The sequence below is a fragment of the Leptinotarsa decemlineata genome, unplaced genomic scaffold, assembly GCF_025532065.1.
Source record: "Leptinotarsa decemlineata unplaced genomic scaffold, Ldec_3_MD MMD2_tig00026336_RagTag_RagTag, whole genome shotgun sequence".
In the NCBI taxonomy this organism is placed as follows: domain Eukaryota; kingdom Metazoa; phylum Arthropoda; class Insecta; order Coleoptera; family Chrysomelidae; genus Leptinotarsa; species Leptinotarsa decemlineata.
This window is the reverse complement of record NW_027412692.1, coordinates 2,878,646-2,901,610: the sequence shown is the minus strand read 5'-3', so window position 1 is coordinate 2,901,610 and position 22,965 is coordinate 2,878,646. Positions and strand designations below refer to the sequence as shown.

The window sequence follows — 22,965 nt, the reverse complement described above, 5'->3', positions numbered from 1 at the left end:
GTTTCATCCATTGTCACATATTGCATACATACACATATTGCATACATTCGGGTTTTTTATGGTGGAACAGCTTCGAATACTGCTCAGAATCATCAATTCGTTGTTGTTTTCGGTCGAATGTGAGCTAGCGCGGCACCCACTCTGAACACAGTTATCACATACCCAAATAACCATGTACGATATGTCCAATACATTCCTTCGATATCTTTAGAGCCTCAGCTGTCTCGATCAATTTCACTTTGCAGTCATCCAAAATTATTTTGTGGTCTTGAATGTTTTCGTCGGTAACAGCCTCTTTGGGGCGTCCACTGCATGCATCGTCTTCGGTGCTCTTTTCACCTCGTTTAAACTCATGAAACAACTTCTTAGCGGTTGATTTTCCTGGTGCAAAGTTCGAATAATGTTAATCAAATCGAGCCTTGGCTTTGACAGAATTTTTTTTCGCCAAAATGCAATGCTTTATCAACACACGAAATTCCTTTCCATCCATTTTTTTTCAAGCTAATGAAAGTTCATTCACTCAAGATATTCTATCTCACAAACTGATAGTCCGACAGCTGTGAAATTTGTTTACGTATCTTTTGAAGGTTAGGGTTAGCCCAAATACTTTTCAGCTCACCAAATACTTATTGTTGAGCCAGTCAAACAGAAAAAATACTTCTAAAGAAATGAACTTCAAACGTTCAAGCCAGTCTTGGATATACTTAAACAGTAGGTTGAATGGACTGACGCCTATCAGAAAACAACCACTCCCCTGGCTAATACCACGAAGGGCTTTGGATTATATCCGACAGGTGTCAATGCAGGAATCTTCACAGAAAATTTCCTGCATATCCAATTGGAAATACAACTGAAAGCTTCAATTTTGGAACAGGCATACTCGCAGATTGGTTTCGAGCTCATTAGCCACTCGTCAGTGCAAGATAGTGGTCATTATCGAAAGTCAATGACCTTCCATAATTGAAAGTCGCAATTCTTTCAGAGTATTTCATTTCTCTTCCTAAGTTGGAGCGAACAACAAAATGTCACTCCATCTAGTGGACGAGGTACGAGGTAAGTTCATTTCTTTAGATAGTCATCAAGCATAGCCCATTGACTAATAAGAAAGTTTCTCTTCCTTATTCAGAGGAAACGGGCAAATTTCGGATATGCAATTGGTTAGTACCTCGTCCACTAGATGGAGTGACATTTTGTTGTTCGTTCCAACTTAGGAAGAGAAATGAAAGTGTGCCCGTTCCGAAATTGAAGATCGACTCTTTCAGTTGTATTGCCAATTGCATATGCAGGAAATTTTCTGTGAAGATTCCTACACTGATGCCTGTCGGATATAATCCAACGCCCTTCGTGGTATTAGCCAGGGGAGTAGTTGTTTTCTGATAGGCGTCTGTTCATTTAACCCACTGTTTAGGTATATTCGAGACTGGCTTGAAGGTTTAAAGTTCATTTCCTTAGATTTGTTTACTGCCAGTCTTCGAACATAGCCCACTGACTAATAAAAAAAAATACTGTAGAAATTCGACACAGTACGTTGTTAGAAAATATTTCATTTATATGGCACAATTCGACTTGTAGGGAGAGTGGGTTACAGTGAGACAGCGTACACAGTGAGACACCTCCATTTTTTCCTAAACAGTTTGAGATTTTTGAGGTTTGACAACACCGTCAGTTAATAATTATATACCCAGTCACTTCCTTTTACTCCTGTTAGTTCATGTTCAGTCGTTATTGTGAGGTGATCAACTGGTATTTTTTTTCATTGAAAGTTACGTACTAGTTGACTAAGAAGACCTTCTGATATGTCAGAAAATTTTTCTGAAAATTTAATGAGTAAGTACCTTTAAAGCTAATTTTTCAAACCAGAAGTATTTATAGTTTAAAGGTGATTTATATTGTGTTCAAATATTTGATAGCCATTTTAGTTTTTACCTGCAAATGTACACACTGAGACACTACAAGGAAGTACACAGTGAGACATGTCTCATTGTGTACCATAGGGTGATAGGACGCCTCACACGTTTTAATTTTTTTTAGTTTTCTTCGAAAATGGGAAGGCAAAAAGATATGCAACGAAAAATTGGGAAAACGTCATCAGAGCAAATGGCTGCAGCTATTAATTTAGTTATTGAACAAAGAATGTCTATTCGAGAGGCAGCAAAAGAAACAAATATTGCATTTCAAACGCTACATAGGTACGTTAAGAAGTCAAAAATAGGTCCAGAGGGTAATATAAGAACCACCCCACATTATGATGTTGGGAAAATATTTACTACACAACAAGAACAAGACCTTGCTGAGTATCTTGAAGAATGTAGTAAAATGACTTATGGTTTGTCAACAAAAGAGTTGAGAACGTTGGCCTACGAAATGGCACAAATAAATAAGTGAAAAACACCTGATGGTTGGAAAAAGTATAAGAGTGCGGGTAAAGACTGACTAAGGGATTTTTAAATCGTAAAAACAACTTGAGCATTAGAACACCTGAAGCTTGTAGTCTATCGAGATTAACCTCATTCAATAAACACAATATTCACATGTTTTTTGATAATTTGAAAAAAGTCTACGAAAGGCTACCACAGATATCAGATGGTTCTCGAATATACAATTTTGATGAAACAGGACTGACAACGGTGCAGAAACCTAAAAAAGTTGTTGCCCAGAAAGGAGTTAAACAATTAAATAAATGTACTAGTGCTGAACGGGGGCAACTTACAACTGCTGTTGTATTTATTTCAGGAGTAGGTACGTTTATTCCTCCTGTGCTCGGAATCCCAAGAAAAAAATTTAAACAACACATGCTCACAGGAGCTCCAGCAGGTACACTTGGACTTGCTAGTCCATCTGGATGGATGACAACAGAGTTGTTTCCTGAAGTTTTGAATCACTTTATAAAATATACCAGCAGCAGCAAAGAAAATCCAACCTTGGTTATATGCGATAAACACGAATCGCACATAAGTATAATAGCGTTGAATATAGCCAAGGAGAATGGAGTAACACTTTTCACTATACCTCCCCACACTAGTCATAAGACCCAACCATTAGATGTGTCTATTTACGGACCTCTAAAAGCGTACTATAATGAAGCTGTCGATAACTGGCTCCTTGCCCATCCTGGCATTCCCCTAACAATTTATCAAGTAGCTGAATGTTTCGGTAAAGTACTACCAAAGGCAGTAACTCCATCCAACATAAAAAGTCAGTGTCTCACTGTACCCGACACAGTGGTACACAGTGAGACGAATTACATTAATTTTTTTATAATTATAATGACATTTTCATGTTTATTTAATAAAATTACTAGATGATATCTGACAGATAATTCATTACTTAATAACACATCATCCTTATTTACATATTTGCTTTAAGCAAAAAACTGTTGCCTACTCTCCCCTACTGTTTCAACACATTACCACATGCCGTCATCTTTGTCACTTTCTATAACAAATGGTATGGATTCATAATGTCAAAAGGTGATAGCCTATCTTTACACAGAAAGTCAGGATCTGCTCCGACTAGAATATTTTTGAGGAAGACTCAGTTGATATGTGTACTAGATAAATAACAATAAATGCCTCATTTGTAACTGATTACATTTTCTACTTGAATAGAAATTTCAAAATATTCTTCATTGGTTTTTTGGTACTGAATTTTTTCTAAGCTCATTGTAAATCAATAATCAGGGCAATATCACATAAATCAAGATATTAGTATGAAAATTTTTCAAAGACTTGTATTATGTCGAATATTTATGAATTGACAAAGTGTTTGATTGAAAAATAAATATGGTTTAAAAAACTAAAAAACACGCTTTTGAAGAACATTGAACTAAAAAGTTTATTTTAAATAAGTTTAAAAAAATAACGAACAAGAAATACTAGTATATTGTGAAAAAATATAGCACAAAGCGTCCACGCTTTTTTCACAATAATGCCAGTATTTTTCGTTCGTTATTGCTTTGAGCTTATTTGAAAAAAATTAAACTTTTTAGTTCCATGTTCTTTAAAAGCGTGTTTTTTAGTTTTTTAAACTATATTCATGTTTTAGTTTTGGATGCTATAAAAGCGTGTTTTTTTAGTCTTTTTAAACTATATTTATTTTATCCAAACTTTAGGATCAATCAGTCGTATATTGTTTAGAAAAATGACCATTGATATTTTCCGATTCCGGAGAGGGAGCCTGAAAATCAGCTACCAAGCCCAAAGTAGCAGGCGCGCAAAGGAGGGTTACAAATAAGGCAGCAGGGAATAGATCTTCCCGCGAATAGATCAAGCAATAATGTCGATAATTCTGTCAAATACAGATCCCGATATGAAATGAAAAGGAGAGTTACAAACAAACAAACATATTTGTAAAGCGTGTTTCGTTTCATGTATAAACATGAAATTTAGGAAACGCCCTGAGCAAAAAGTATTCTCCTAAATGAAATGTGTCCTGGTTATTTTGATGATGAGGTAATACTTTAAATAATTTGGAGATAGGGAACACTCACAACAATCGAAAATGTTTGTTTCGTAGCTCCGTATGGTGTTGCAGAAAGGCGTCTAGAAATTGAAATGTTTGTGAAAATTGTGTTATTATTATCATGGATAAATCTGGACAAATTCATTTCTCCCAACGCACAATCAGTTCTGCTAAATGATTGCCTGAAAATACTACTTTCCTAGCTAATACCATGATGGATATTGAAAGATAAAACATAAAATCAGACAAAACTTTTGAATCTACCTAATAAAATTTGTTGTTGATTGTTAGTTAACATGTTAATCTCGAAATGAAGGGGTTATATTTTTAGGAGTGATTAATTTTTGGGAAAGTTTTTGGCTATCTACTACTCCATCTTGATACAATTTGTTACCATTCATTTAAAGTAGAACTCATGTGAATGATATCTGATTTTATTCCACAACGAATGTTTGAAATACAAACTGAGCAGAGAAAAGTATCTTCTGTATAATTGAATGTTCATATAGAAGTATTTGTTTCGAAAGAATTTTTTTCTTTCGTGTAATTCAATGTTTATATGAAAGTAGCTGTTTCAGGAGGACTTTCTTTCAGTTTGTGTCTGAAAGTTACTTCTTTGCATGGTCTACACATCCATGTATAGAGTTACTTATTTTCAGATTGATTACTTCCTTCCTTTCTTTGGAAGATTCCCTCATCCTTTTTTTGAATCAATATGGAGTAGTAGAAAGCCAAAAACTTTCTTTCCCAAAAATGTTAATCTCCTCTTCAGCAATGTCATCAATCTTCATAACAGCATCCTTTCAAGTTATTTTATGACTTCAAACCATTTTTCTTGTATTCCTTTATATTATCATATCACTTTGGCGCTAGCAATTTCAAGGCAGATTTCCAAAAACTCCAGTGTCGCACAGCTGCTTGTATGTGTATTGTTGATTTATCTTTAGATTTTCTATACTTCACTTTTTTCATTTTTTTTTGTAAGATGTATCATTTTTCATTTTCTATCATAGTAAAAATTCAATCATCTGTACGCAGTTTGTTTCAAACGATGACACAAACAAAGAAAAATTTCATTCTTGGCATCAAGTAGTATCTAACTCAATACACCTACCTGGTGTATGTTACTCGTTTTATTGTAGTTTTGAAGTCAATAATTTTTTTAAGAAAGTTTACCCAATCGGTTTTATCAATTTCTGATGATAGGCTTCTCAAGATTTGTTTTACATATGAGTATAAGGCAAACTTGAATTATCAAATTCAAATTGTAAATCTAAAAAAAATAGTCTATAACTTCTCCACTCTCGAAATAAATTAATAAATATCATAACCCAAAATTAAGTGCAACGAGATAATATTTTAGTTTATCATTACTGAAATGTTTGATTATTCTTAGTATTATAATAAAACAAAGAATGGACATTTAATGAATTCAACTCATATATAGCAACAATTGCAAAAATGCTCTCCACCAAATTTTGCATTCTTCTAAAAAGTTTCCTCCTACATTTCGAAAATTTATTATGATATGATACAATAATTTGTTCCTGACCCTACATTTTGATTATTTAATAATTTTATTAGTGGTATTTCTTAATTGAATTGGCCTCAGGAATAAAATAAAATAACACCCAATGTTCATCCCAGTACGTGCCAATAGTCTAGATCTAGAAAGTAAAATTTTCACATGAAAGTTAAGGGTTCTGTAAAGTTCTCTAAATTCCATCCCATCTCATGTACCGACACGCCAACAGAAATCAAAACGAGACTGAAGACTGTATCGAAGAGAGATACATTCCTATAAGAAAATAAATATTTCGAAAAGAAATCTGGAAACATTCATTGTCCAAATGTTACTACACAGTAGGTTCAGGTGAATTCCTACCGTAAAACAACTACTTCCCTGGCTAATACCAGGCTCGACGTTGGATTTTATATCCATATGAATGACTGTCGGTATATACCGATGAACTGAACTAATGGAGTGAAAAATATGACTGTTTATTCATTATATATTTTAATAATGATTGGCACACATTTTTTACAACAGAAGATTATGGCAATATTTGTACAATAATAAAATATTTGTAAATAAATAGGAATCTCAGAATGTACATAAATAATATGGTTCTTATGAATAATTTCTGAACAAAATACAACAGTGCTTGAATGTATAGTGAAATACTTCACAAAGGCCAAAAAAATTAACAACCATGTATTATGAGCTCCAGAGATATGCATCCACTTTCCAAAAATTACGAGTGATCTCAATCATGATACAAATCTGCGAGACTGGTGTCATCGAAAAACAAAGAAAATACTGATGTGTGACAATAATTGATATTATGTGCTCTATTTGAAAAACTTGAGTTAGCTCTCTCAACTATTTACTTTGCTAACAGCGATCGTATTTATATTTACAACAGTGACCTCTTTGGTAAAAAAAATATGATAAAATAGGTACTGCGAGATACATATGAGCAATAAATTAACATATTTGAACAAATTTACAAGAATTATCTACCTAATGAAGATTAAAAATTAAAATAAAGAGGTTAAAGTCCTCTTTCGTTGTTCGTCTACAGGGCGTTACGAAAATAAAATCGATGAACTCCATAGTGAGTAGTAGGTATGGTGAATAGAAGGACAACAAATCTCTCTAACATCAATTCCATAACAAAATTATAGGTAATTTTTAAAAATCGCACCTGTGTATCCCAATGACTATACTAGTACCAGTTTGTCCTTGAAAGAGAAAATTGACCAACATCAATACGATTCCATTTGAAAGTGCTAATTTAGTGTTGAAATTATATTTACTTTGTGCTCAATGGTCACAGGGATAGTCACAAACAAAGTTCTTCATTATGAACTATGAAATAATCATAAAAATTGAAGTTTCTTAATATAATCTATGACACCCTGTATAGCAATTACAATGTTTCATAAAAAAACAATAATTTTGATCTTTCATTAGTGATAGTGGCGAAGATCTAAACTTTACAAATAATGGAAAAATTATGTTAAACATTAGTCTTATTTTAACAATATCACAATTTGAATATTGCAATAATTTTAAGTATAACTAGATATGCTTCCATTACTATAAATTTTTTCAGATGTTTATTTTAATTTTTTTTATTATTTAGTCACGTTAGAAAACGGCATCCGGTTCTTTTCCACCATAAAATAATTGCCAACCTTGTCAATAAATGTATTTATGATGAAAACACTACTCCACCTTCAAAATTTGATTACGAATGTTTTCATGGGGAAACTTTCACCTCGCTCAAGATTACAAAATGAACTACAAGCAATTTTACTTGAAATACATACCGACTGATATATAGTTTATTATATTGGAATTGTATATGTTGATGCTAATAAAAAAATTGATGGTCGCTAAGTATATGTGTACATAAAAAAATGTAAGGAAAGGATGGAACTAAAAATAATTCTTCTTTTTTATTATCTGGTGGCTATCCGTCCAAAATGTTTACTTCTTGTTCAAGAAACAAGTGAGATCACAATTGATCTTGGACAATACAGTCCATTCTCAATTGGGAAAAAATTAAAAATCCAGTCGGTAATATGAATATCATCAGAAGTAGGATTAACGGATAGTTCCATACAGAGTTCAACAGTTATTTTCTTGCTTGAAGTTTTTTTTTTGGTATGCTGGTTCGACGATCTTTCGGAAAAACTGAAATACATGAGAGTGCGAACAAAATATTTCTTAATAACAAAAGCCATGTTAATGAACTTGTTCTTTGCCCTAATCCATTAATGTTTTTCAGTTTCAAATATTTGATATTCACGATATTGGGTGTATTTCCAATTCAAGAATCTTCAAAATTCTGTTTAAAATCTGTTTTTCCGTTAATCAGCTGTCGCCCCCATACGAACGATATCTCTCAGAAGTTGAGAAACTTGTGCGAGCTAAGGACTAACGAGGTCTTACCTTTTAACGTGTGATTCCTAACACGTTGTTTCTAATTTACCCATGTATGCATAAATGTTGGTAATCTGAAGTCAAGTTATCATTATCACTTTGCCCTAAATTAAATGTAAGTTAATAGAGACGACGGCGTTTAGAATTTCTACATCCAGTTAATTAATTGCAATCAATTTTGATTTCCATTTTCAAATTTATTCCGAATTGGTTTCAAATTCTCTTCAATTCAGTTTTGGGTCGGATGAATGAGTCTGATCCTGAGTTAAAAAAAAATTCTTTTGAGAAGCCCAGTACTATAGAGTTGATACAGTTCACATTCCAAAACAGTTATCGATAAAAATTAGGAGTTTTGAAAATATCTCTTTGATAGTAATCATATCTTCTAGAGGTCTGAAAGTTATTTTAAGTAATGGTGAATGAAATGTGTTGAAGTACTCCTATAAGTTCAATAGTTGGAAGTTGAGAATAGTTATAGCGTCATATATAGTTCTAATTTTTGTTTCAGAATGGAGATTTTCAGAAACTGCAAATCACTTGAGACAATTTGAACTTCTGGCGTAGAATAAATCCAGAACAAGCACTTTTCCCAATACTTTTCTCGAGGCGCAGTTCATTAACCACTAAGTTTTCGATTCTCTTCATCTCCTGAAGACGCCAACTTGGTTGATGAAACGCCCGTCGTGCGGTTTGATTCTTATTAAAAAAAAACGATTCATCATCTGAACATTTTATGGAAAGTGTTTCTTGAAAATGTGAAATATATGTTTATATTGTGCAATTTGAATTGGTGAAAGTTGTTACCAAGGAAACATTAAATAATCAAATATGGTGGACTGTGTAGATACGTATTCAAATGAATTTTTGACCTGAAAAACTAAATATATTTCGGAGTGTTTGAATAATGGAAACCGGTACTACATTCAAGTACATTTCCCTTTTCCTTCATACAGGATGGCTAAAATTGAAATGAAGATTTTTGATAGTCAAATTATAATCGTGGAAAATTTGATACACTTCGATAATTTTTTTGACATAAAGTTTGACTTCCACTTTTCGAAATTGAGGAAGCGAGCGACAAAAAATAGTTTGCAACTTCTCTAAAGTGAAGCACCTGGGAAGACAAATATAAAAAGTTCAAATTTTCGCGACCCTGTATAAAGGACAATGAAGAATCAACTGTTGAAAGTCATAAGTGAAATCACGATGAAAATAGACATTGACATTGATCTATTTTGTACGATTAAGAGATGCCTTGGAAAATATTATTATTAGCTTTGTAAAAAAATAATAAAAAAAATCATCAAGCATTAAAACACATTTGTATTCGATATTTTAAAGCTTGCCATAGATTGAAACAAGCTCAATTTGACTAGATTTTTCATTATAAACGCTCTAGAAACAGAAACATATACTTACTATACACTAATTCATTTATTTTTGGAATCAATCGAACCACTATTCTACACACATAAATCATCAAATAAATACAAAAATTGAAAAAATAATATTACGCAATAAATCTTCTTACCTATTTTGCGGTGGCTGGATTGATTCCATGACATTATTTTGTTTTGCATTCACTATGGACTACTAAAATGATTCTAATAACAGTTCTTTCTCTCAAAGCTATAATAAGTCCTTATTTGATTCGTTTGAAATTCGTAGACCATGATACTTCCAAAGTTTAAAAAAAAATCGGTCTCAGCACTTTTCGAATTGTAAAACACTTATGGTCTTCATTGCATCAATCGATATTGAATGAATTGACTTTCAATCCATCGCTTAAATAGACATCATATTGAATACTATATAGTAACTATATTCGAAGCTTATAATTGAATTGACTTGATAGTACCAATCCAGCACGGATATTTAATTTCATCAATCTGATGAACTAATATTCAAATTTTTCGTTAATGCCTGAATAATTCGTATTAGCGCGTTCAGGCGATGATTTTTCTATTTCAAACTTACCTATATTAATTATTATTGTCTATATTTCTTACAATATCCTTAGCTTTTGTAATTTTCTGCCTTTGCCATTGTCAAGGCCATGAATGACTTTTAGTCACTCATTATTCTGAGGTGAATATGAATCTATAAAGATTTATCGATTGAAAGGAGTAGATATATACATTCATCTACATAATAGTAGTTATTCTGAAATGTTAGAAACGACAATAGGCATTGAGGGATAGTATATACTATCAATCTTACGGCAACCCTAGGCCCATTCAAATACAGTCATAATGAGGACGATGCACCTTCGAAGAATTTTTGTAGAAAAGCTCTAAACTCTAAGTCTGCTGATATAGCTGGTTTATTCTATATTCATAACAACACTTAGTTTCAATAATATACCTTGTATAAAATCACAAAAAATGTATACACCACCACAAAAACTGAAGTCTTCTAAGAACTCTAAATACTTCCACTAAGAAATGCCTTGAGAAAGATTCGAAAACATGTTGAGAAGTATTTTATATATATATATATGTTTTACATCAACATTGACTCTGGTTATTGTAAAGCAGTGATTTTGTAAAATATTGTTCCTGTACATTTATTCGAATATTTCTGAAGGAATTACTGCGGTTCTTGAAGAAGACTTGAGCTTTATGGAATCATATATACTGATGATAAACATTTAAGTATAAAACGACACATTGTAGTAGCCCATAATGTACCATTACTACTAATTCTGAGTATAACATTATAACAAAGCCGTTGAAGCTAAAACGGGTATGGACACTGAGTCCCCTCTACGCATCTAGGGAAGACACTTGAAATGTCGCAAGCCAGCTATTGCACACGTGGCTCGCAAGTGTCAAGGAATGTAAAACCGGTCCTGTTAAAGGGGCGATCAACCGCCAGGGGAGGCTCTTCGTAGGCGTTTTCGCGGAGCTCGACTATTTTCAGTCTCGCTGCTCCTCGAGTCACTGACAGAGAACCCAGCACTATTAGTAGCCAATCGAAGAACACTAGAATGTTTAGTAACGTCAAAAAGCGCACTATCACTGCTTGTAGTTTCGTTTTTAGATGCCACCAATCCATCGTACCCCACTGCCCGTGGATTGTCACCACAATCGAAATTATAGCTACAGCAAAGCTGTCCGTCCTATAAAAAGAATATTACATTAATGAGAGGTTAATGGTAGTCATCGTGAAACCTAACTGAACTTTCATTGCAATAATTTGTATACCTGGGAACAACTACTATAAGATAATTCAACAATCAATTCGCATGTGATAAGAAGCTAATCTTCATATTCTCTATGTCATTCAGTTCAAGAATTAGGAAACAATGTATCTTCAGCGAGAAAAAAAAAATTTCAGGTACTTATTTATAAAATTGACTTTTACACAAAGTATTGGGTCTTCCATCGTGGACTTCCGAACTTTGACAACTTGTTGAAGTTACATCTGTCAAACTAGTAGTCATTTATTCAGTCTGTTTTGCCAAATCATCATGGACGGATATAGCATTCAGCAACATACCGCGCCCTTCGCCCATTTTACAGTCGCTCGTGAGCTGGAGAATCTGAAGCAGTTGTTTTGCTTCGTTACAAGAGCCCGGCCTTTCTCAGACCACAACTTGACAAATTGTACGTCGTGACTTAGGCTTGCACCGGTACAAAATTCAACTGACCCAGGGACCCAGGAACTGAAGGTAAACGACCAAATACAACGACGTTTGCTCGCTGAATGGGCTCTGGAGCAGTTGGCAATTGACCCTAATTATCATTGAACACTTTTGAGCAGGCAGCGTCATCGGTCCATATTTGTTTGAGAACGACGTTGGCCAGGCCATCACTACCACCAGCGAGCACTATAGGTAGATGATTACCAACTTCTTTTGTCCTGAATTGGATGATTTGGACACCAACGTCATGTGGTTTCAACGGGACAGCGGTACATGCCACATTGGATATTCTGCAGGAGCGATTTGATGGCATGGTCATCTCACGTTGTGATATGAACTGGACACCGAGATCGTGCGATTTCACCCCGATGGACTTTTTCTTGTGGAATTTTCCCAAGTCGACATAGCCCATGCCATCGGTCAAATTCTGATTTATGAGCCAGAGTCATGGAAAATCAGACGTTTCGGATGCACAAATAATGACACCAATAAGTCTTTCAAACGAATGAAAACTTTCGATATCTCATAATACTTTGTTTTATATAAATTCAAAGCTAGGAAGCGCCTAATGAAAGACCCTATAATATCAAATGAAATACTAGTATCAAATTAAATAGAAATAGAAGTTTCTAGTGTCCGACCGAAAGTTCGGTTTCGGTCGAATTTCGGCAAAAAACGGGTTTTAGTTTAGTTTCGGTTTCGGCGGTAAACCTGCCGAAACTACGACCGAAACTGTATTCGGGAGTTCCCGTGCTGTGATCGGTAATGTTCGGCGCGTTGAATTTCATACAAGCGACGAAAACATTTTGCCGCGTCCACGTGCCTAATCATGTCGTGACTCGAGACTTACTTTGTGATTTACTTTCTTTATTACATAAATATTAAGTACCTATTGTGATATTAGGTAACAACCTAAATAAGTAATTTTATGTTTGATATTTGTGAAAAACCAATAATATTCAAAAGAAGGATCGACACCTACTCAAATAAACATCTCACCTATTTTAGGTATCTTTAAGATGTAATTAATATTTTTTCTTAAATAAGGGTTTGTTATGTTGATTATCAATTAGTAAAAATGTCGAAGACTGCATAACGTTGTGATATAAAGATAAAAAAATAAAGACTGACTGATTATAATAAAGTTTTCTTTATTTTTCCCTCAAAACATAATCCTTGTAAGCAAGTTTCGGTTTCGGTTTCGACCGAAACTGAGATCGTTGCCGAAATTCGTTTACGGTTTCGTTCGTAAAAACCTGTTTCGGTCGGACACTAGAAGTTTCTTGTCATAATTTGTCCAAAATGAATATACTGTAAATATATACTACAAATATCATTGAACTCAATTATATTTTGATTCCAAATTTTAGGATCTTCTAAAAGATTTCTTGTGATGGAATAAAATAACAATTTTTTGGTGGCATTATCACTGCTGGAGTTTTCTGATTCTGGTTGTTTCGTATCTATTCGTACATTGCACATTTTTTCACGTGTTCATCTGAGGACACAGTCAGTTCAAAGTGATATCAAATAAATATTCAATATGCAATGAATATTTGATACTGAATACAGAAAGGATACGTTTTGATGCTCAGCATTGAGATACAGTGGATACAGTGGACTATAAATGCTACAGAATTTACTGAATGGAGAAAAACCACGATAATTGACCATTCGACGATACTGAAAAAATCAAAATATTCCACAGAATTTTCACGATATGTGGAAGGATTTCGAAAGAAACTTTTCCTTTTTAGCGGGAAAATATATTCAGATATAATTCCAATTTTCAAAACAACAGAAAAATGGATTAGGATATTTTGTTGTGTATTTTTGCTAACTATTTTTTCATCTCAATCGTGAGATCATCTTGTAAATGAATTAGATAGTTCATCACAATGTTACATTCTTAGTTGCCTGTGGTGTGGTCCTGTTATTTTGTATTATCATTTGAAAAGAAAATTTGAAGGATATAATTCAAAATAATACTGTATGAATAAAAATAATTCTGATATTCAACTCTGAAGTTTCTGGACAAATTCGAAGGACAAATATTTATTTATAACCCCAAAAGGATTAAACTGTGAGATTATCTTCTTTCTGTATATCGGTTGGAATATCACAGTCTTAACTTATAATTTTTTTCCTTCTAGAGGTGATGATTTTAACTTTCCATGCATATTATGGATGTCTGAATTAGATGCGAAGAAATATTTGTAATATATACATATTCTTTTAATTCGAAATGAAATATGAAATAGGTTTTCAAATGTATTGGGAGTAACAGGGCTTTAATGCATTCAATTACGAAATTTATTCGAATCAAACATTTCAATCTAAGAAATGAAAAAATATCCACGTACATATCAATAGCTTTCCTTGGCAGATTCGGTCGATAGGGAAATAAAATAAAAAATATTATAATTATACGTCATTAATGTAACATTAAAAATTACTATATAGTATTTGTTCTGATTGTTATGAGGATTTCTTCAATTCAAAGTGTATGTTTTTCACATTTGAAGTTTATTTGACTCTGTACCCACTAGATATGAAAAACTTTTGATTGTTCACTGGCAGGGAATTTAAAAATAAAATTCAGTTAGGTTTTTGAAGGATGACTCAGATTGAAAGGCTTGCATTTTGCTAAAAAATCGTCATTTGCAAAAATCTCTGTATAATTGTGCCAATTTTGAATAAAGTGAAACGGTGCTTGTCTATCTCAACACGAGAGTACATATAATAACACGGAAGGATTATTTTCTAGCATTCAACAGAGTTCGCCAAATTTTTCAGGAAAGGTCTGTAATTTACTTTTGGATTTCGAAAAGTATCCTTCAGTGATCAAAATTATACGAACACTTTTCAATACGTCCAAATCGTAACAGCTTCCATCAGTGACAATTCTATGAGAACATGCTCTTATCATTCATCAAAACACCAATTTACCCTTTCCAAGTTGAGAAACTACCTAGATTATAAATCATGCATTAGCTTACACATCTGTAGAGTGCTCTATATTGAAAGTTCACACACAAATAATAGATAATTTCAAAGTGAGCTCTCTATCACGTATATAGTAGAATTTTCGCGATAAATTGAACTTGTGAACATGAATGTTGTAGTCATTCGTTAATTTTTGAAAAATGTCACGCTGTTGTGTTAGAGAACCATCAACACATTATAAAGTCGAATTTTTGTCTACTTGACAGGCTGAACAGGCACTACTAGAGGTGTGTATGTTTGAAATGTGAGCCCACTTCACGATATCGTTATTGCATGGAGAATTTGATTGATTTGCTGAATTTCTAAAAAAAAGTATGAGTAAATAATATATGAATATAAACAAAGAATCATTCATTTATCGAAACCTATACCATCAAATGACCAAAAAATCTTAGCTTCAATGTGTGTCCATTCTCTGGAATATCTTGCGATGGTGTTATTCATCATCTATTCCATTCCATATTCCAATGTTTCGTAGTTGGTTTAGATTTGATAGTACAACTCAAACTATTGTTATTTCTTTTCCTAGTTTTTTACTTAATGAAGTTATTTTTGGAGATCCAAACAGAATGCATAAAAAAACACATCCATAAGAACACTTTGAGTTTTACAAACTGTTCACTCGCCTTTTGAATATCGATGAGCCTTCAAAGCCGGAAAATCACGTTTCTGAACGAGAGGTATTCTGAACTGTATGTTATTTTAACAAATATCAGAAACCATCCGCACCTCACTAGAGTACTCACAATTATTGTACGTCAACTCCCACATAAAAATAGTCATTTACATTTTATGCTACTTTTAATGTTTCCAGGAGAGAAGAGAATTATTCCATTGTTTCCCATGATGTAATGAAATGAAAAGTCTCATGATTGTAGTACTGTAGTTGGTCCCCAGGGTTACGCTATGGAGGTCAATTGTTTGGTGTTCACAACTATTTCGACAACCAGCTCCTATGCATGAATGAAATACGAAGTGTTTACTAGTGTTCTGGAGAAGCATAGGTTTTCCAGTTCCATTCCATGGTGCTCTTTTAGGAGCATACAAGTTCCATTTTATAGAACTTTCCTACTGAGAGCTGCCTTGAATTCCCTTACTAATATATAGTCTTGCAAACCATAATCCGCATGATGATGACAAAGTCCCCTAAACACCAGCCTATCAGTGCTTGGGAGGATTTCACTGCTTCTAGGATCCCAGAGGATGGTATTTTTCCAGGTCTTCTTCAAAACGAACTGGAAATAATTTTACCTATTCTCATAAAATTGTATAGAGCTAGTCTGGCGTGGAACTATATACCACCCAGTTGGTTGGCAGCAAGGGTGATATATATACCTTACACCTTACACCCTTCCTGTTGAAAAGACTTGAGAGGATACTGGACGGACACATCAGGAGGGTGGCATTCATTATATGCATCCCCCTGAATAACCACCAGTATGCTTATCAAACCGGCAAATTGACAGATTTAGCATTAAACAACCTTGTAGAGGAAATCTTCCAATCCCTTGACAACAAGGAGATTGAGGTTGCTGTTGGTGCCTGAGGGATCATATGTCTGTCAATCTCAGCAAAACTATGATGGTCCCCTTCACCAGGAGGAGAAAATTGAATGATCTGAAGCCACTTTCCCTCGATGGTAAGCTCTCTGGCATACAGAGACAGGCTTGTTGGCCATCAGTGATGCCATCAGTACCATTGGGATCCTTCTAGATCTACCTTCTCCCCACATTTTTCTAAAAAGAGAGGCTAGATAGACTGCATATAGACTAGTGCACGTTGCCAACTGAACAAATCAATTTAATGCAGAGTGCAACAGACTGTTGGTTGACACTGGAAGTTACAGCATTCTGGAAATGACCTCTGACTGTATGCCTCCAACTATCAACTACGAACTGCCTTATTCCCGAGTAGAGAGGACTGGATACTCCAGGAGAAGAAAATATTAGCGGAAATTTACGCTATTGAATTGTGTGCGAAGAGATTAGAAAAATTCAACCTCACACAAAAGTGTGAAGCTTTTGTCTCCTACCGAGCAACGTCTAAATTGGTAACAAATTGTCAAAAACAACTCTCCTCGATAGGAAGACTCAACAGATTGTGTCTGGTCTGGATTTCTAGCCATACTGGCCTGGAAGGCAATAAGGATGCTGCCTCTTTTGCAAAGGAAGGTGCTGCAAGCAGCTTCATCGAACCATAACCTGTCATTGGCATCGCTTTAGGCTTTGCTAAACAAACATTGACCACCTGGATGGCAAGAAGATGTATGGACTTCTGGCAGAATCTTCCAGGATTGGCTCACTCCCTTCGAAGCTTGATACCAAAGAGACTCGGACTGCCGTAAGACAGTGTGTATCGCCTCCGTTTGAAAAATGATAAAACAGCAGAGCACATACTTTGTGCCTGCCCCGCTGGGAATCGATTCAGGTTTTTTAGAGTTCGGCAGAGCCGTACTCCCAACATTTGACCTGAAAGACTACCCACCATACAAACTAATCGGCTTCGTTAAGAAACTGGATTTATTTGGTCGATTTTTTCAGCCACAATAAACCCTTGTGGGTTGCGGTGAAGAGTCGAATAGACCCACTCACTTTGGACCTAACCTAACTTCACCTAACTGCAACAGTGTCATCATTCTCAACATGGTTTTATAAACGAAATAAGAATATCGCCAATAGATCAAAGGGTCATTTGATAGTAGAATAGGCTGCCAACTGAAAAAAAGTATTAAATAATAATTCGCTATTCTACATAAAAATGTCTCATTCAGAAGAGTGGAACAGGAAAATAAATGAATCATGATCCACACAAATTACATGGAATCTTGTTTAGTGTTAGTATTGCATGCTTTTATTAGAATGATCGCTCAAATTTGCGAATGCAGTAACGTTAACGAATCGGTAGGCACCTCAAACTATAAGTTTGAGTAGACAGTGTAGTTAGGAGTGTGAGTGATTACCGATGCACACAACACGCGACATTGCTCACCAGTTCTGCGCAGTACGGCACCTGCAAGGAATCCAGTGTTAATTGTTAGTAACGCCTAGCTTAGAATGAACTAGAAAGCCAGCCTAAGCTCTATGCGGATAGGCTAGCCATGCTTTTTGTAGAACAGGGTCTTTTCAAACCAGATCTTCAAGTAGTTGCACAATTTTATTATTATTAAACGTTATACTTTGTACAAATGAAATTTGGGAATTTAACTAATAGATAAATATTTGTAGATTTCAATTCAGCAGTTGAAACAGTATTTATAGGTTTCTTGTGTTTGTTATTTTCATTTGCATTTTGGAGCATTTTAAAAAATTGCAAAAATTGTACCTACTTCTCAGGTGGTGACAAATGCAATGAACTGGATGGGCTCAAATACCCGAAATAATTTCTACCACATTCAAAGCTAGAGATCTATCCAACTCAACAAATCCGTAAATCACATCATCAACGACCTGAAAATCAGATTTATCAACCTGAAGTTGAATCCTAGAGAAACCACATTGCAATAAATCATCAAAACTTCTGAAGATACAGTACCAAATAAGACTCAAGGTATAAGAAATATCACACAACCTGACTAATTCAGAACTCACATACTCGTAAAACAGACCAACAGAGTCACGGTCTAGAAAGTATACGTACTTTTTTAAATGCTACGTTTTCAAAAAGTAAAGGTTTGAGCTGATCCAGTTATAAGATAAAGCTCTTTGTAGAATATAATCTCCCAAGAAAAAGGAGACTGCTGCAGAAAAAATAATAAAAAAATATTTGCAAACTATGGACATGAATCAAGAAATGTGAAATCGCCAATTGAATGATGGTACTTAAAACAAACAAGAACCTACGTCGTGGATCCAAAATTATTCATTTCTATTAACAATGTATTTCCTAATAATAATAACCGTTGACTTTTAATTTGGAGGGGACTTATCAATTGATTTTTCAGTTGGAGACACCTCCTTCAATGCAAAGTATAACATGTTTTGCAGGACAACCATTGAGAAGGAAAAGTTCTGGTATAGAAAGAGGAGAAATTGTTTTATGGCGGAGAAACCACTTGATGAAAATCCGAGAATATCATCGTCTTCAAGGTGAAAAGATTCATTATTTAGACTTGGACATATAGTCAGTGGGCATACTTGAAGACTGGCTATAAATCAAATTATTTAAGAACAATTCGTTCAAGCCAGTCTCAGATGGAGCGACGACAAACCTGTTGTTTGTTGTATGCTTCAGCTTAGTTCGAGGAATGATACTCTGACGGAATTCGATTTTCAATTATCGGAAATCATCGACTATATGTTGATGATATACACTACCTTGCACTGACAAGTGGCCAAACAGCCCGAAACCGGTCTGCAAGTGTGTTCCAATAATTGAAAATCTATTGCGGCAGTTGTATCGCCAACAGCATATGCAGGAATAACTTCTGTGAAGAATCCTGCACGACACCTGTTGGATATAATCCAACGCCCTTCGTGGTATTAGCCAGGGGAGTAGTTGTTTTATGATAGGTGTCAGTCCATTAGCCTACTGTGTAGGGAGTTGAGACTGGCTTGAACGAATTGTTCTTAGATAATTTGATTTAGACTTGGATGAATCAAGGTCATATTGCCTCAAAGGTATGACAAGATTTATAAATGAAAAGTTGTCGACACGCTTTCATCGAAGGCCTCTCAACAGGATTAGATGCGCCAGCTGGCAAAGGACGGAGGCTCATAATAACTCATATAGCCAGCAATTCGGGTTTTTTTGGAAAATGGCTTGTTACTCTTCGAGTCCAAGAAAACTAGCGACGACCACGAGGAAACGGACGCGCGAAAGTTGGTTTTTCAAAGATTTCATTGAACCTTGAATCAAACTCATTGGCAATGCCTCCTACCACAGCAAACAATCGGAACAGTCACCAATAACTGTTTGGTGAGAAGTTGATATCATTAACTGGCTGTCTCGAAAAAATTACCATTTGTTGATAATATGTTAAGAGTCCAATAACTCAATATTTCAAAGAAACATATATCTAAGTTGAAGAAATATGTTGCCGACGAAATGACTCGTTAACCAAATAAATTCAATGAGTTTTACCGAACGCTTATTGTGCTTGTGTGTAGACATTTGTTAATACAAGTTTTCTACACATTTTGAAAGAAGGAAATCCAAAAGAAGAAATGCTGAACATTTCTCTTCTAGAAACTGCACCGATGCACAGCTTTATTTTTTCTGAGAATAACTCCGACTGTTGAGATATGTTTGGGATCAAACAGTATAAAATTCATCAAAATATGGAGAGATCAAAAAGACAAACAAATTTGAACCTCCCGACTTACCTGATTGTAAGTACAGAAATTAATGATAATTAGGAGGATAACAACGCACATTTTAACCCATATTTATAAATTTTTCAGATTGTGGGAGGTTAGAAACCCAAAATCTATCTATCTATACCCCATGGAATGCTTATGAAAATGTTCATTTTCTACCACTGACAGATGTGTGTTCTGCAAGATCCTGTCTACAAACAAGTTAAGTTTTGATGATCACAAAGGAATGTACTTTACGATGAAAATGGGGCAACACAAAGGCACTAGTCCTGCATCTAATGCAACCAAGCAGTTCTTATGTATCACTGTACCTTCTTGTTGATTAGTACAAGACAAACAGACCAGTCAGTAAGGTTAACACAAAAACTAGGTTAACTGGCTATAATAAAGTATGCACCAACCTTACAGTTGCAAGCCGTACACGGATCTTTGGGATCGATAATTTGCGACCCGGAATCATACATTCTGCCTGCAAAGGAACACTGTTGTCCCGAAGCAGAGCTATTACCATTACCGGAAGAGCAGAGATCTTCGCAATGGTGGCAGCAATCTTCTGGGTTGAGAACGGGGTTGTCACAGAGTAGAGGAGGACATATCATCTCCTCACAGTCTATGTCTCCGTAGAGACATTCACAAACTTGACACTGGTAAGACCACTGATCTCCGTGGTTCAGGATGACATTCGGTAGTTCTTGGTGTCGACAAGCATGTCTTTCATTACATCTGGGACAGCAAGGGTTTTCCTTGGCATCGGGGGAAGTGCAGTCGCATCTGAAACAAAAATGGTCTTTTATAGAGAAATACTTTCCAGAAGTGTCCATTTCACGGCAGTATCAGATACAAAATGACTTTTGGCATAACCCAAAGAAGAGAATTGTGTTAATCTAATCAGAATCAGATTCCACATTAATCACCTGCAGCCTTCATTAGCACTCAAAAGTTCTCTAACTAATATTGAAATGATTATATGAATCAAGAACACAGTTCTTCACGGCCGAAGTCACGGCCGTGAGAATAAAATCCGGGCTAGTAGGTCGTAGTTGAATAATAATAATACTAATTTTTAGCTACTGAGGTATAATATGTACATATGGTATGTCAACAGGTACTATTTATACTAAACATATACATTTAAAATATAGCAAGTAAGTAGGATATAAAGTTTAAAATCTCAATGAGATTTTGTTAGTATACTAAACAAAATAAAACTCAGCTGAAGTTGCCATCCAGATATACTTGTACATTATAAAAACATTTTTCAATAAAAAATTCCTTAGTACTTTTATAAAAAAGATTGTCTGATTTGGAGTTTTTTAAAAAGTTGGGTAGTTTATTATAAAACTTAATAGCACTATACTGGGGAGAGTTTTTAAATTTAGATGTGGTGTGGGCTGGTATTCTCAATAAGCTACCATGCCGCGTGTTATGATTGTGGGATGATGCATTGGTTGCAAAAGTGGACAGATTTTTTCTCGCAAAATTAACACATTTGAACAGATAAATTGATGGTGCCGATAATAGTTGTATTCTGACAAATATCGGTTTACAGCTATCTCTATATTCCATATTGAAAATCAATCCTACAATACGTTTTTGTGCTACAAATATCTTATTAAAATCTCTACCAGAACCCCAAGACATTATATTGAGTGAAATATGGGAATAAGCCATAGCGAAATAGATTGCCAATAGACCTTGCTGGTCAACACAGTTTTTCATTTGCTTGATCGCAAAATATGCTTTATTTAGTTTTTTATGTGTTGATCCCAACTTAATGTTTCATCCAAAATTGTTCCTAAAAATTTAACTTTGTTTGCTGCATTGATATTGATATCATCGCACTGAGCTAATTCACTTATGGTACCCCTACTTCTATTATAAAATCTCATCGATACCGACTTTGAGGTATTCAGAACTAGACGATTACGATCACACCAGCTTGTGAACTGGTCTATAATCAGTGTAACTCTTGTTAGCAAATCATCTGTAGTAGGTCCAGCGACTGTAATGGTGATGTCGTCAGCGAACATAGTTAAATAGCAATCACTCATATATTCCGACAGATCATTGACAAAAATTAAAAACAATAGGGGACCAAGAACAGAGCCTTGGGGAACCCCCAATCTAACCTCGCGTTAATTAGACATTGAATTTATTTGCTTTACAATTATGCTACGACCACTCAAGAAAGACTTAAATTATAGTACTATGTTATTAGGCAAACCAAGCACACTTAATTTGGTCAACACAAAATTAGTTGATACCGTGTCAAATGCTTTTGACAGGTCAAAAACACACTGATAATGAAATCATTTTTATCAAGTTTTTCATAAATATGACTGAGAAAACAATAGCTAGCTGTTTCAATAGAATGATTTTTCCTAAAACCGTGTTGACAGTTTGATAGCAGGATATTACTTTCCAGATAGCTGATAATTCTGCTAGTCACTAATTTCGCATATAGTTTGGAAAGTTCACAAAGCAGAGAAATTTGTCTGTAGTTATCTATTTCGTCTCTACTACCTTTTTTAAACAACGGTAAAATTAGAGCTTTTTTGAATTCATCAGGAAAATATCCTTGGATG

At 34.6% G+C, this 22,965-nt stretch overlaps 1 protein-coding gene across 3 annotated transcripts in view; it reads right to left on the bottom strand.

Annotated features, from left to right (window-relative positions):
• Nucleotides 1-10,720: 10,720 nt before the first annotated feature.
• Nucleotides 10,721-22,965, bottom strand: part of LOC111504041 (protein kinase C-binding protein NELL1) — a 174,850-nt gene continuing 162,605 nt past the window's right edge. For 2 of the 3 annotated variants that reach the window (XM_023158519.2, XM_023158535.2), the window contains 3 exons: nt 20,782-21,151; nt 18,054-18,074; nt 10,721-11,534 (listed from right to left, as the gene is read on the bottom strand). In XM_023158519.2, coding sequence (XP_023014287.1) covers nt 11,280-11,534; nt 18,054-18,074; nt 20,782-21,151 — 646 coding nt within the window. In that variant the 3' untranslated portion in view covers nt 10,721-11,279. The remainder of the gene's footprint in view (nt 11,535-18,053; nt 18,075-20,781; nt 21,152-22,965) is intronic. The other variant, XM_023158527.2, reaches the window with a different exon arrangement.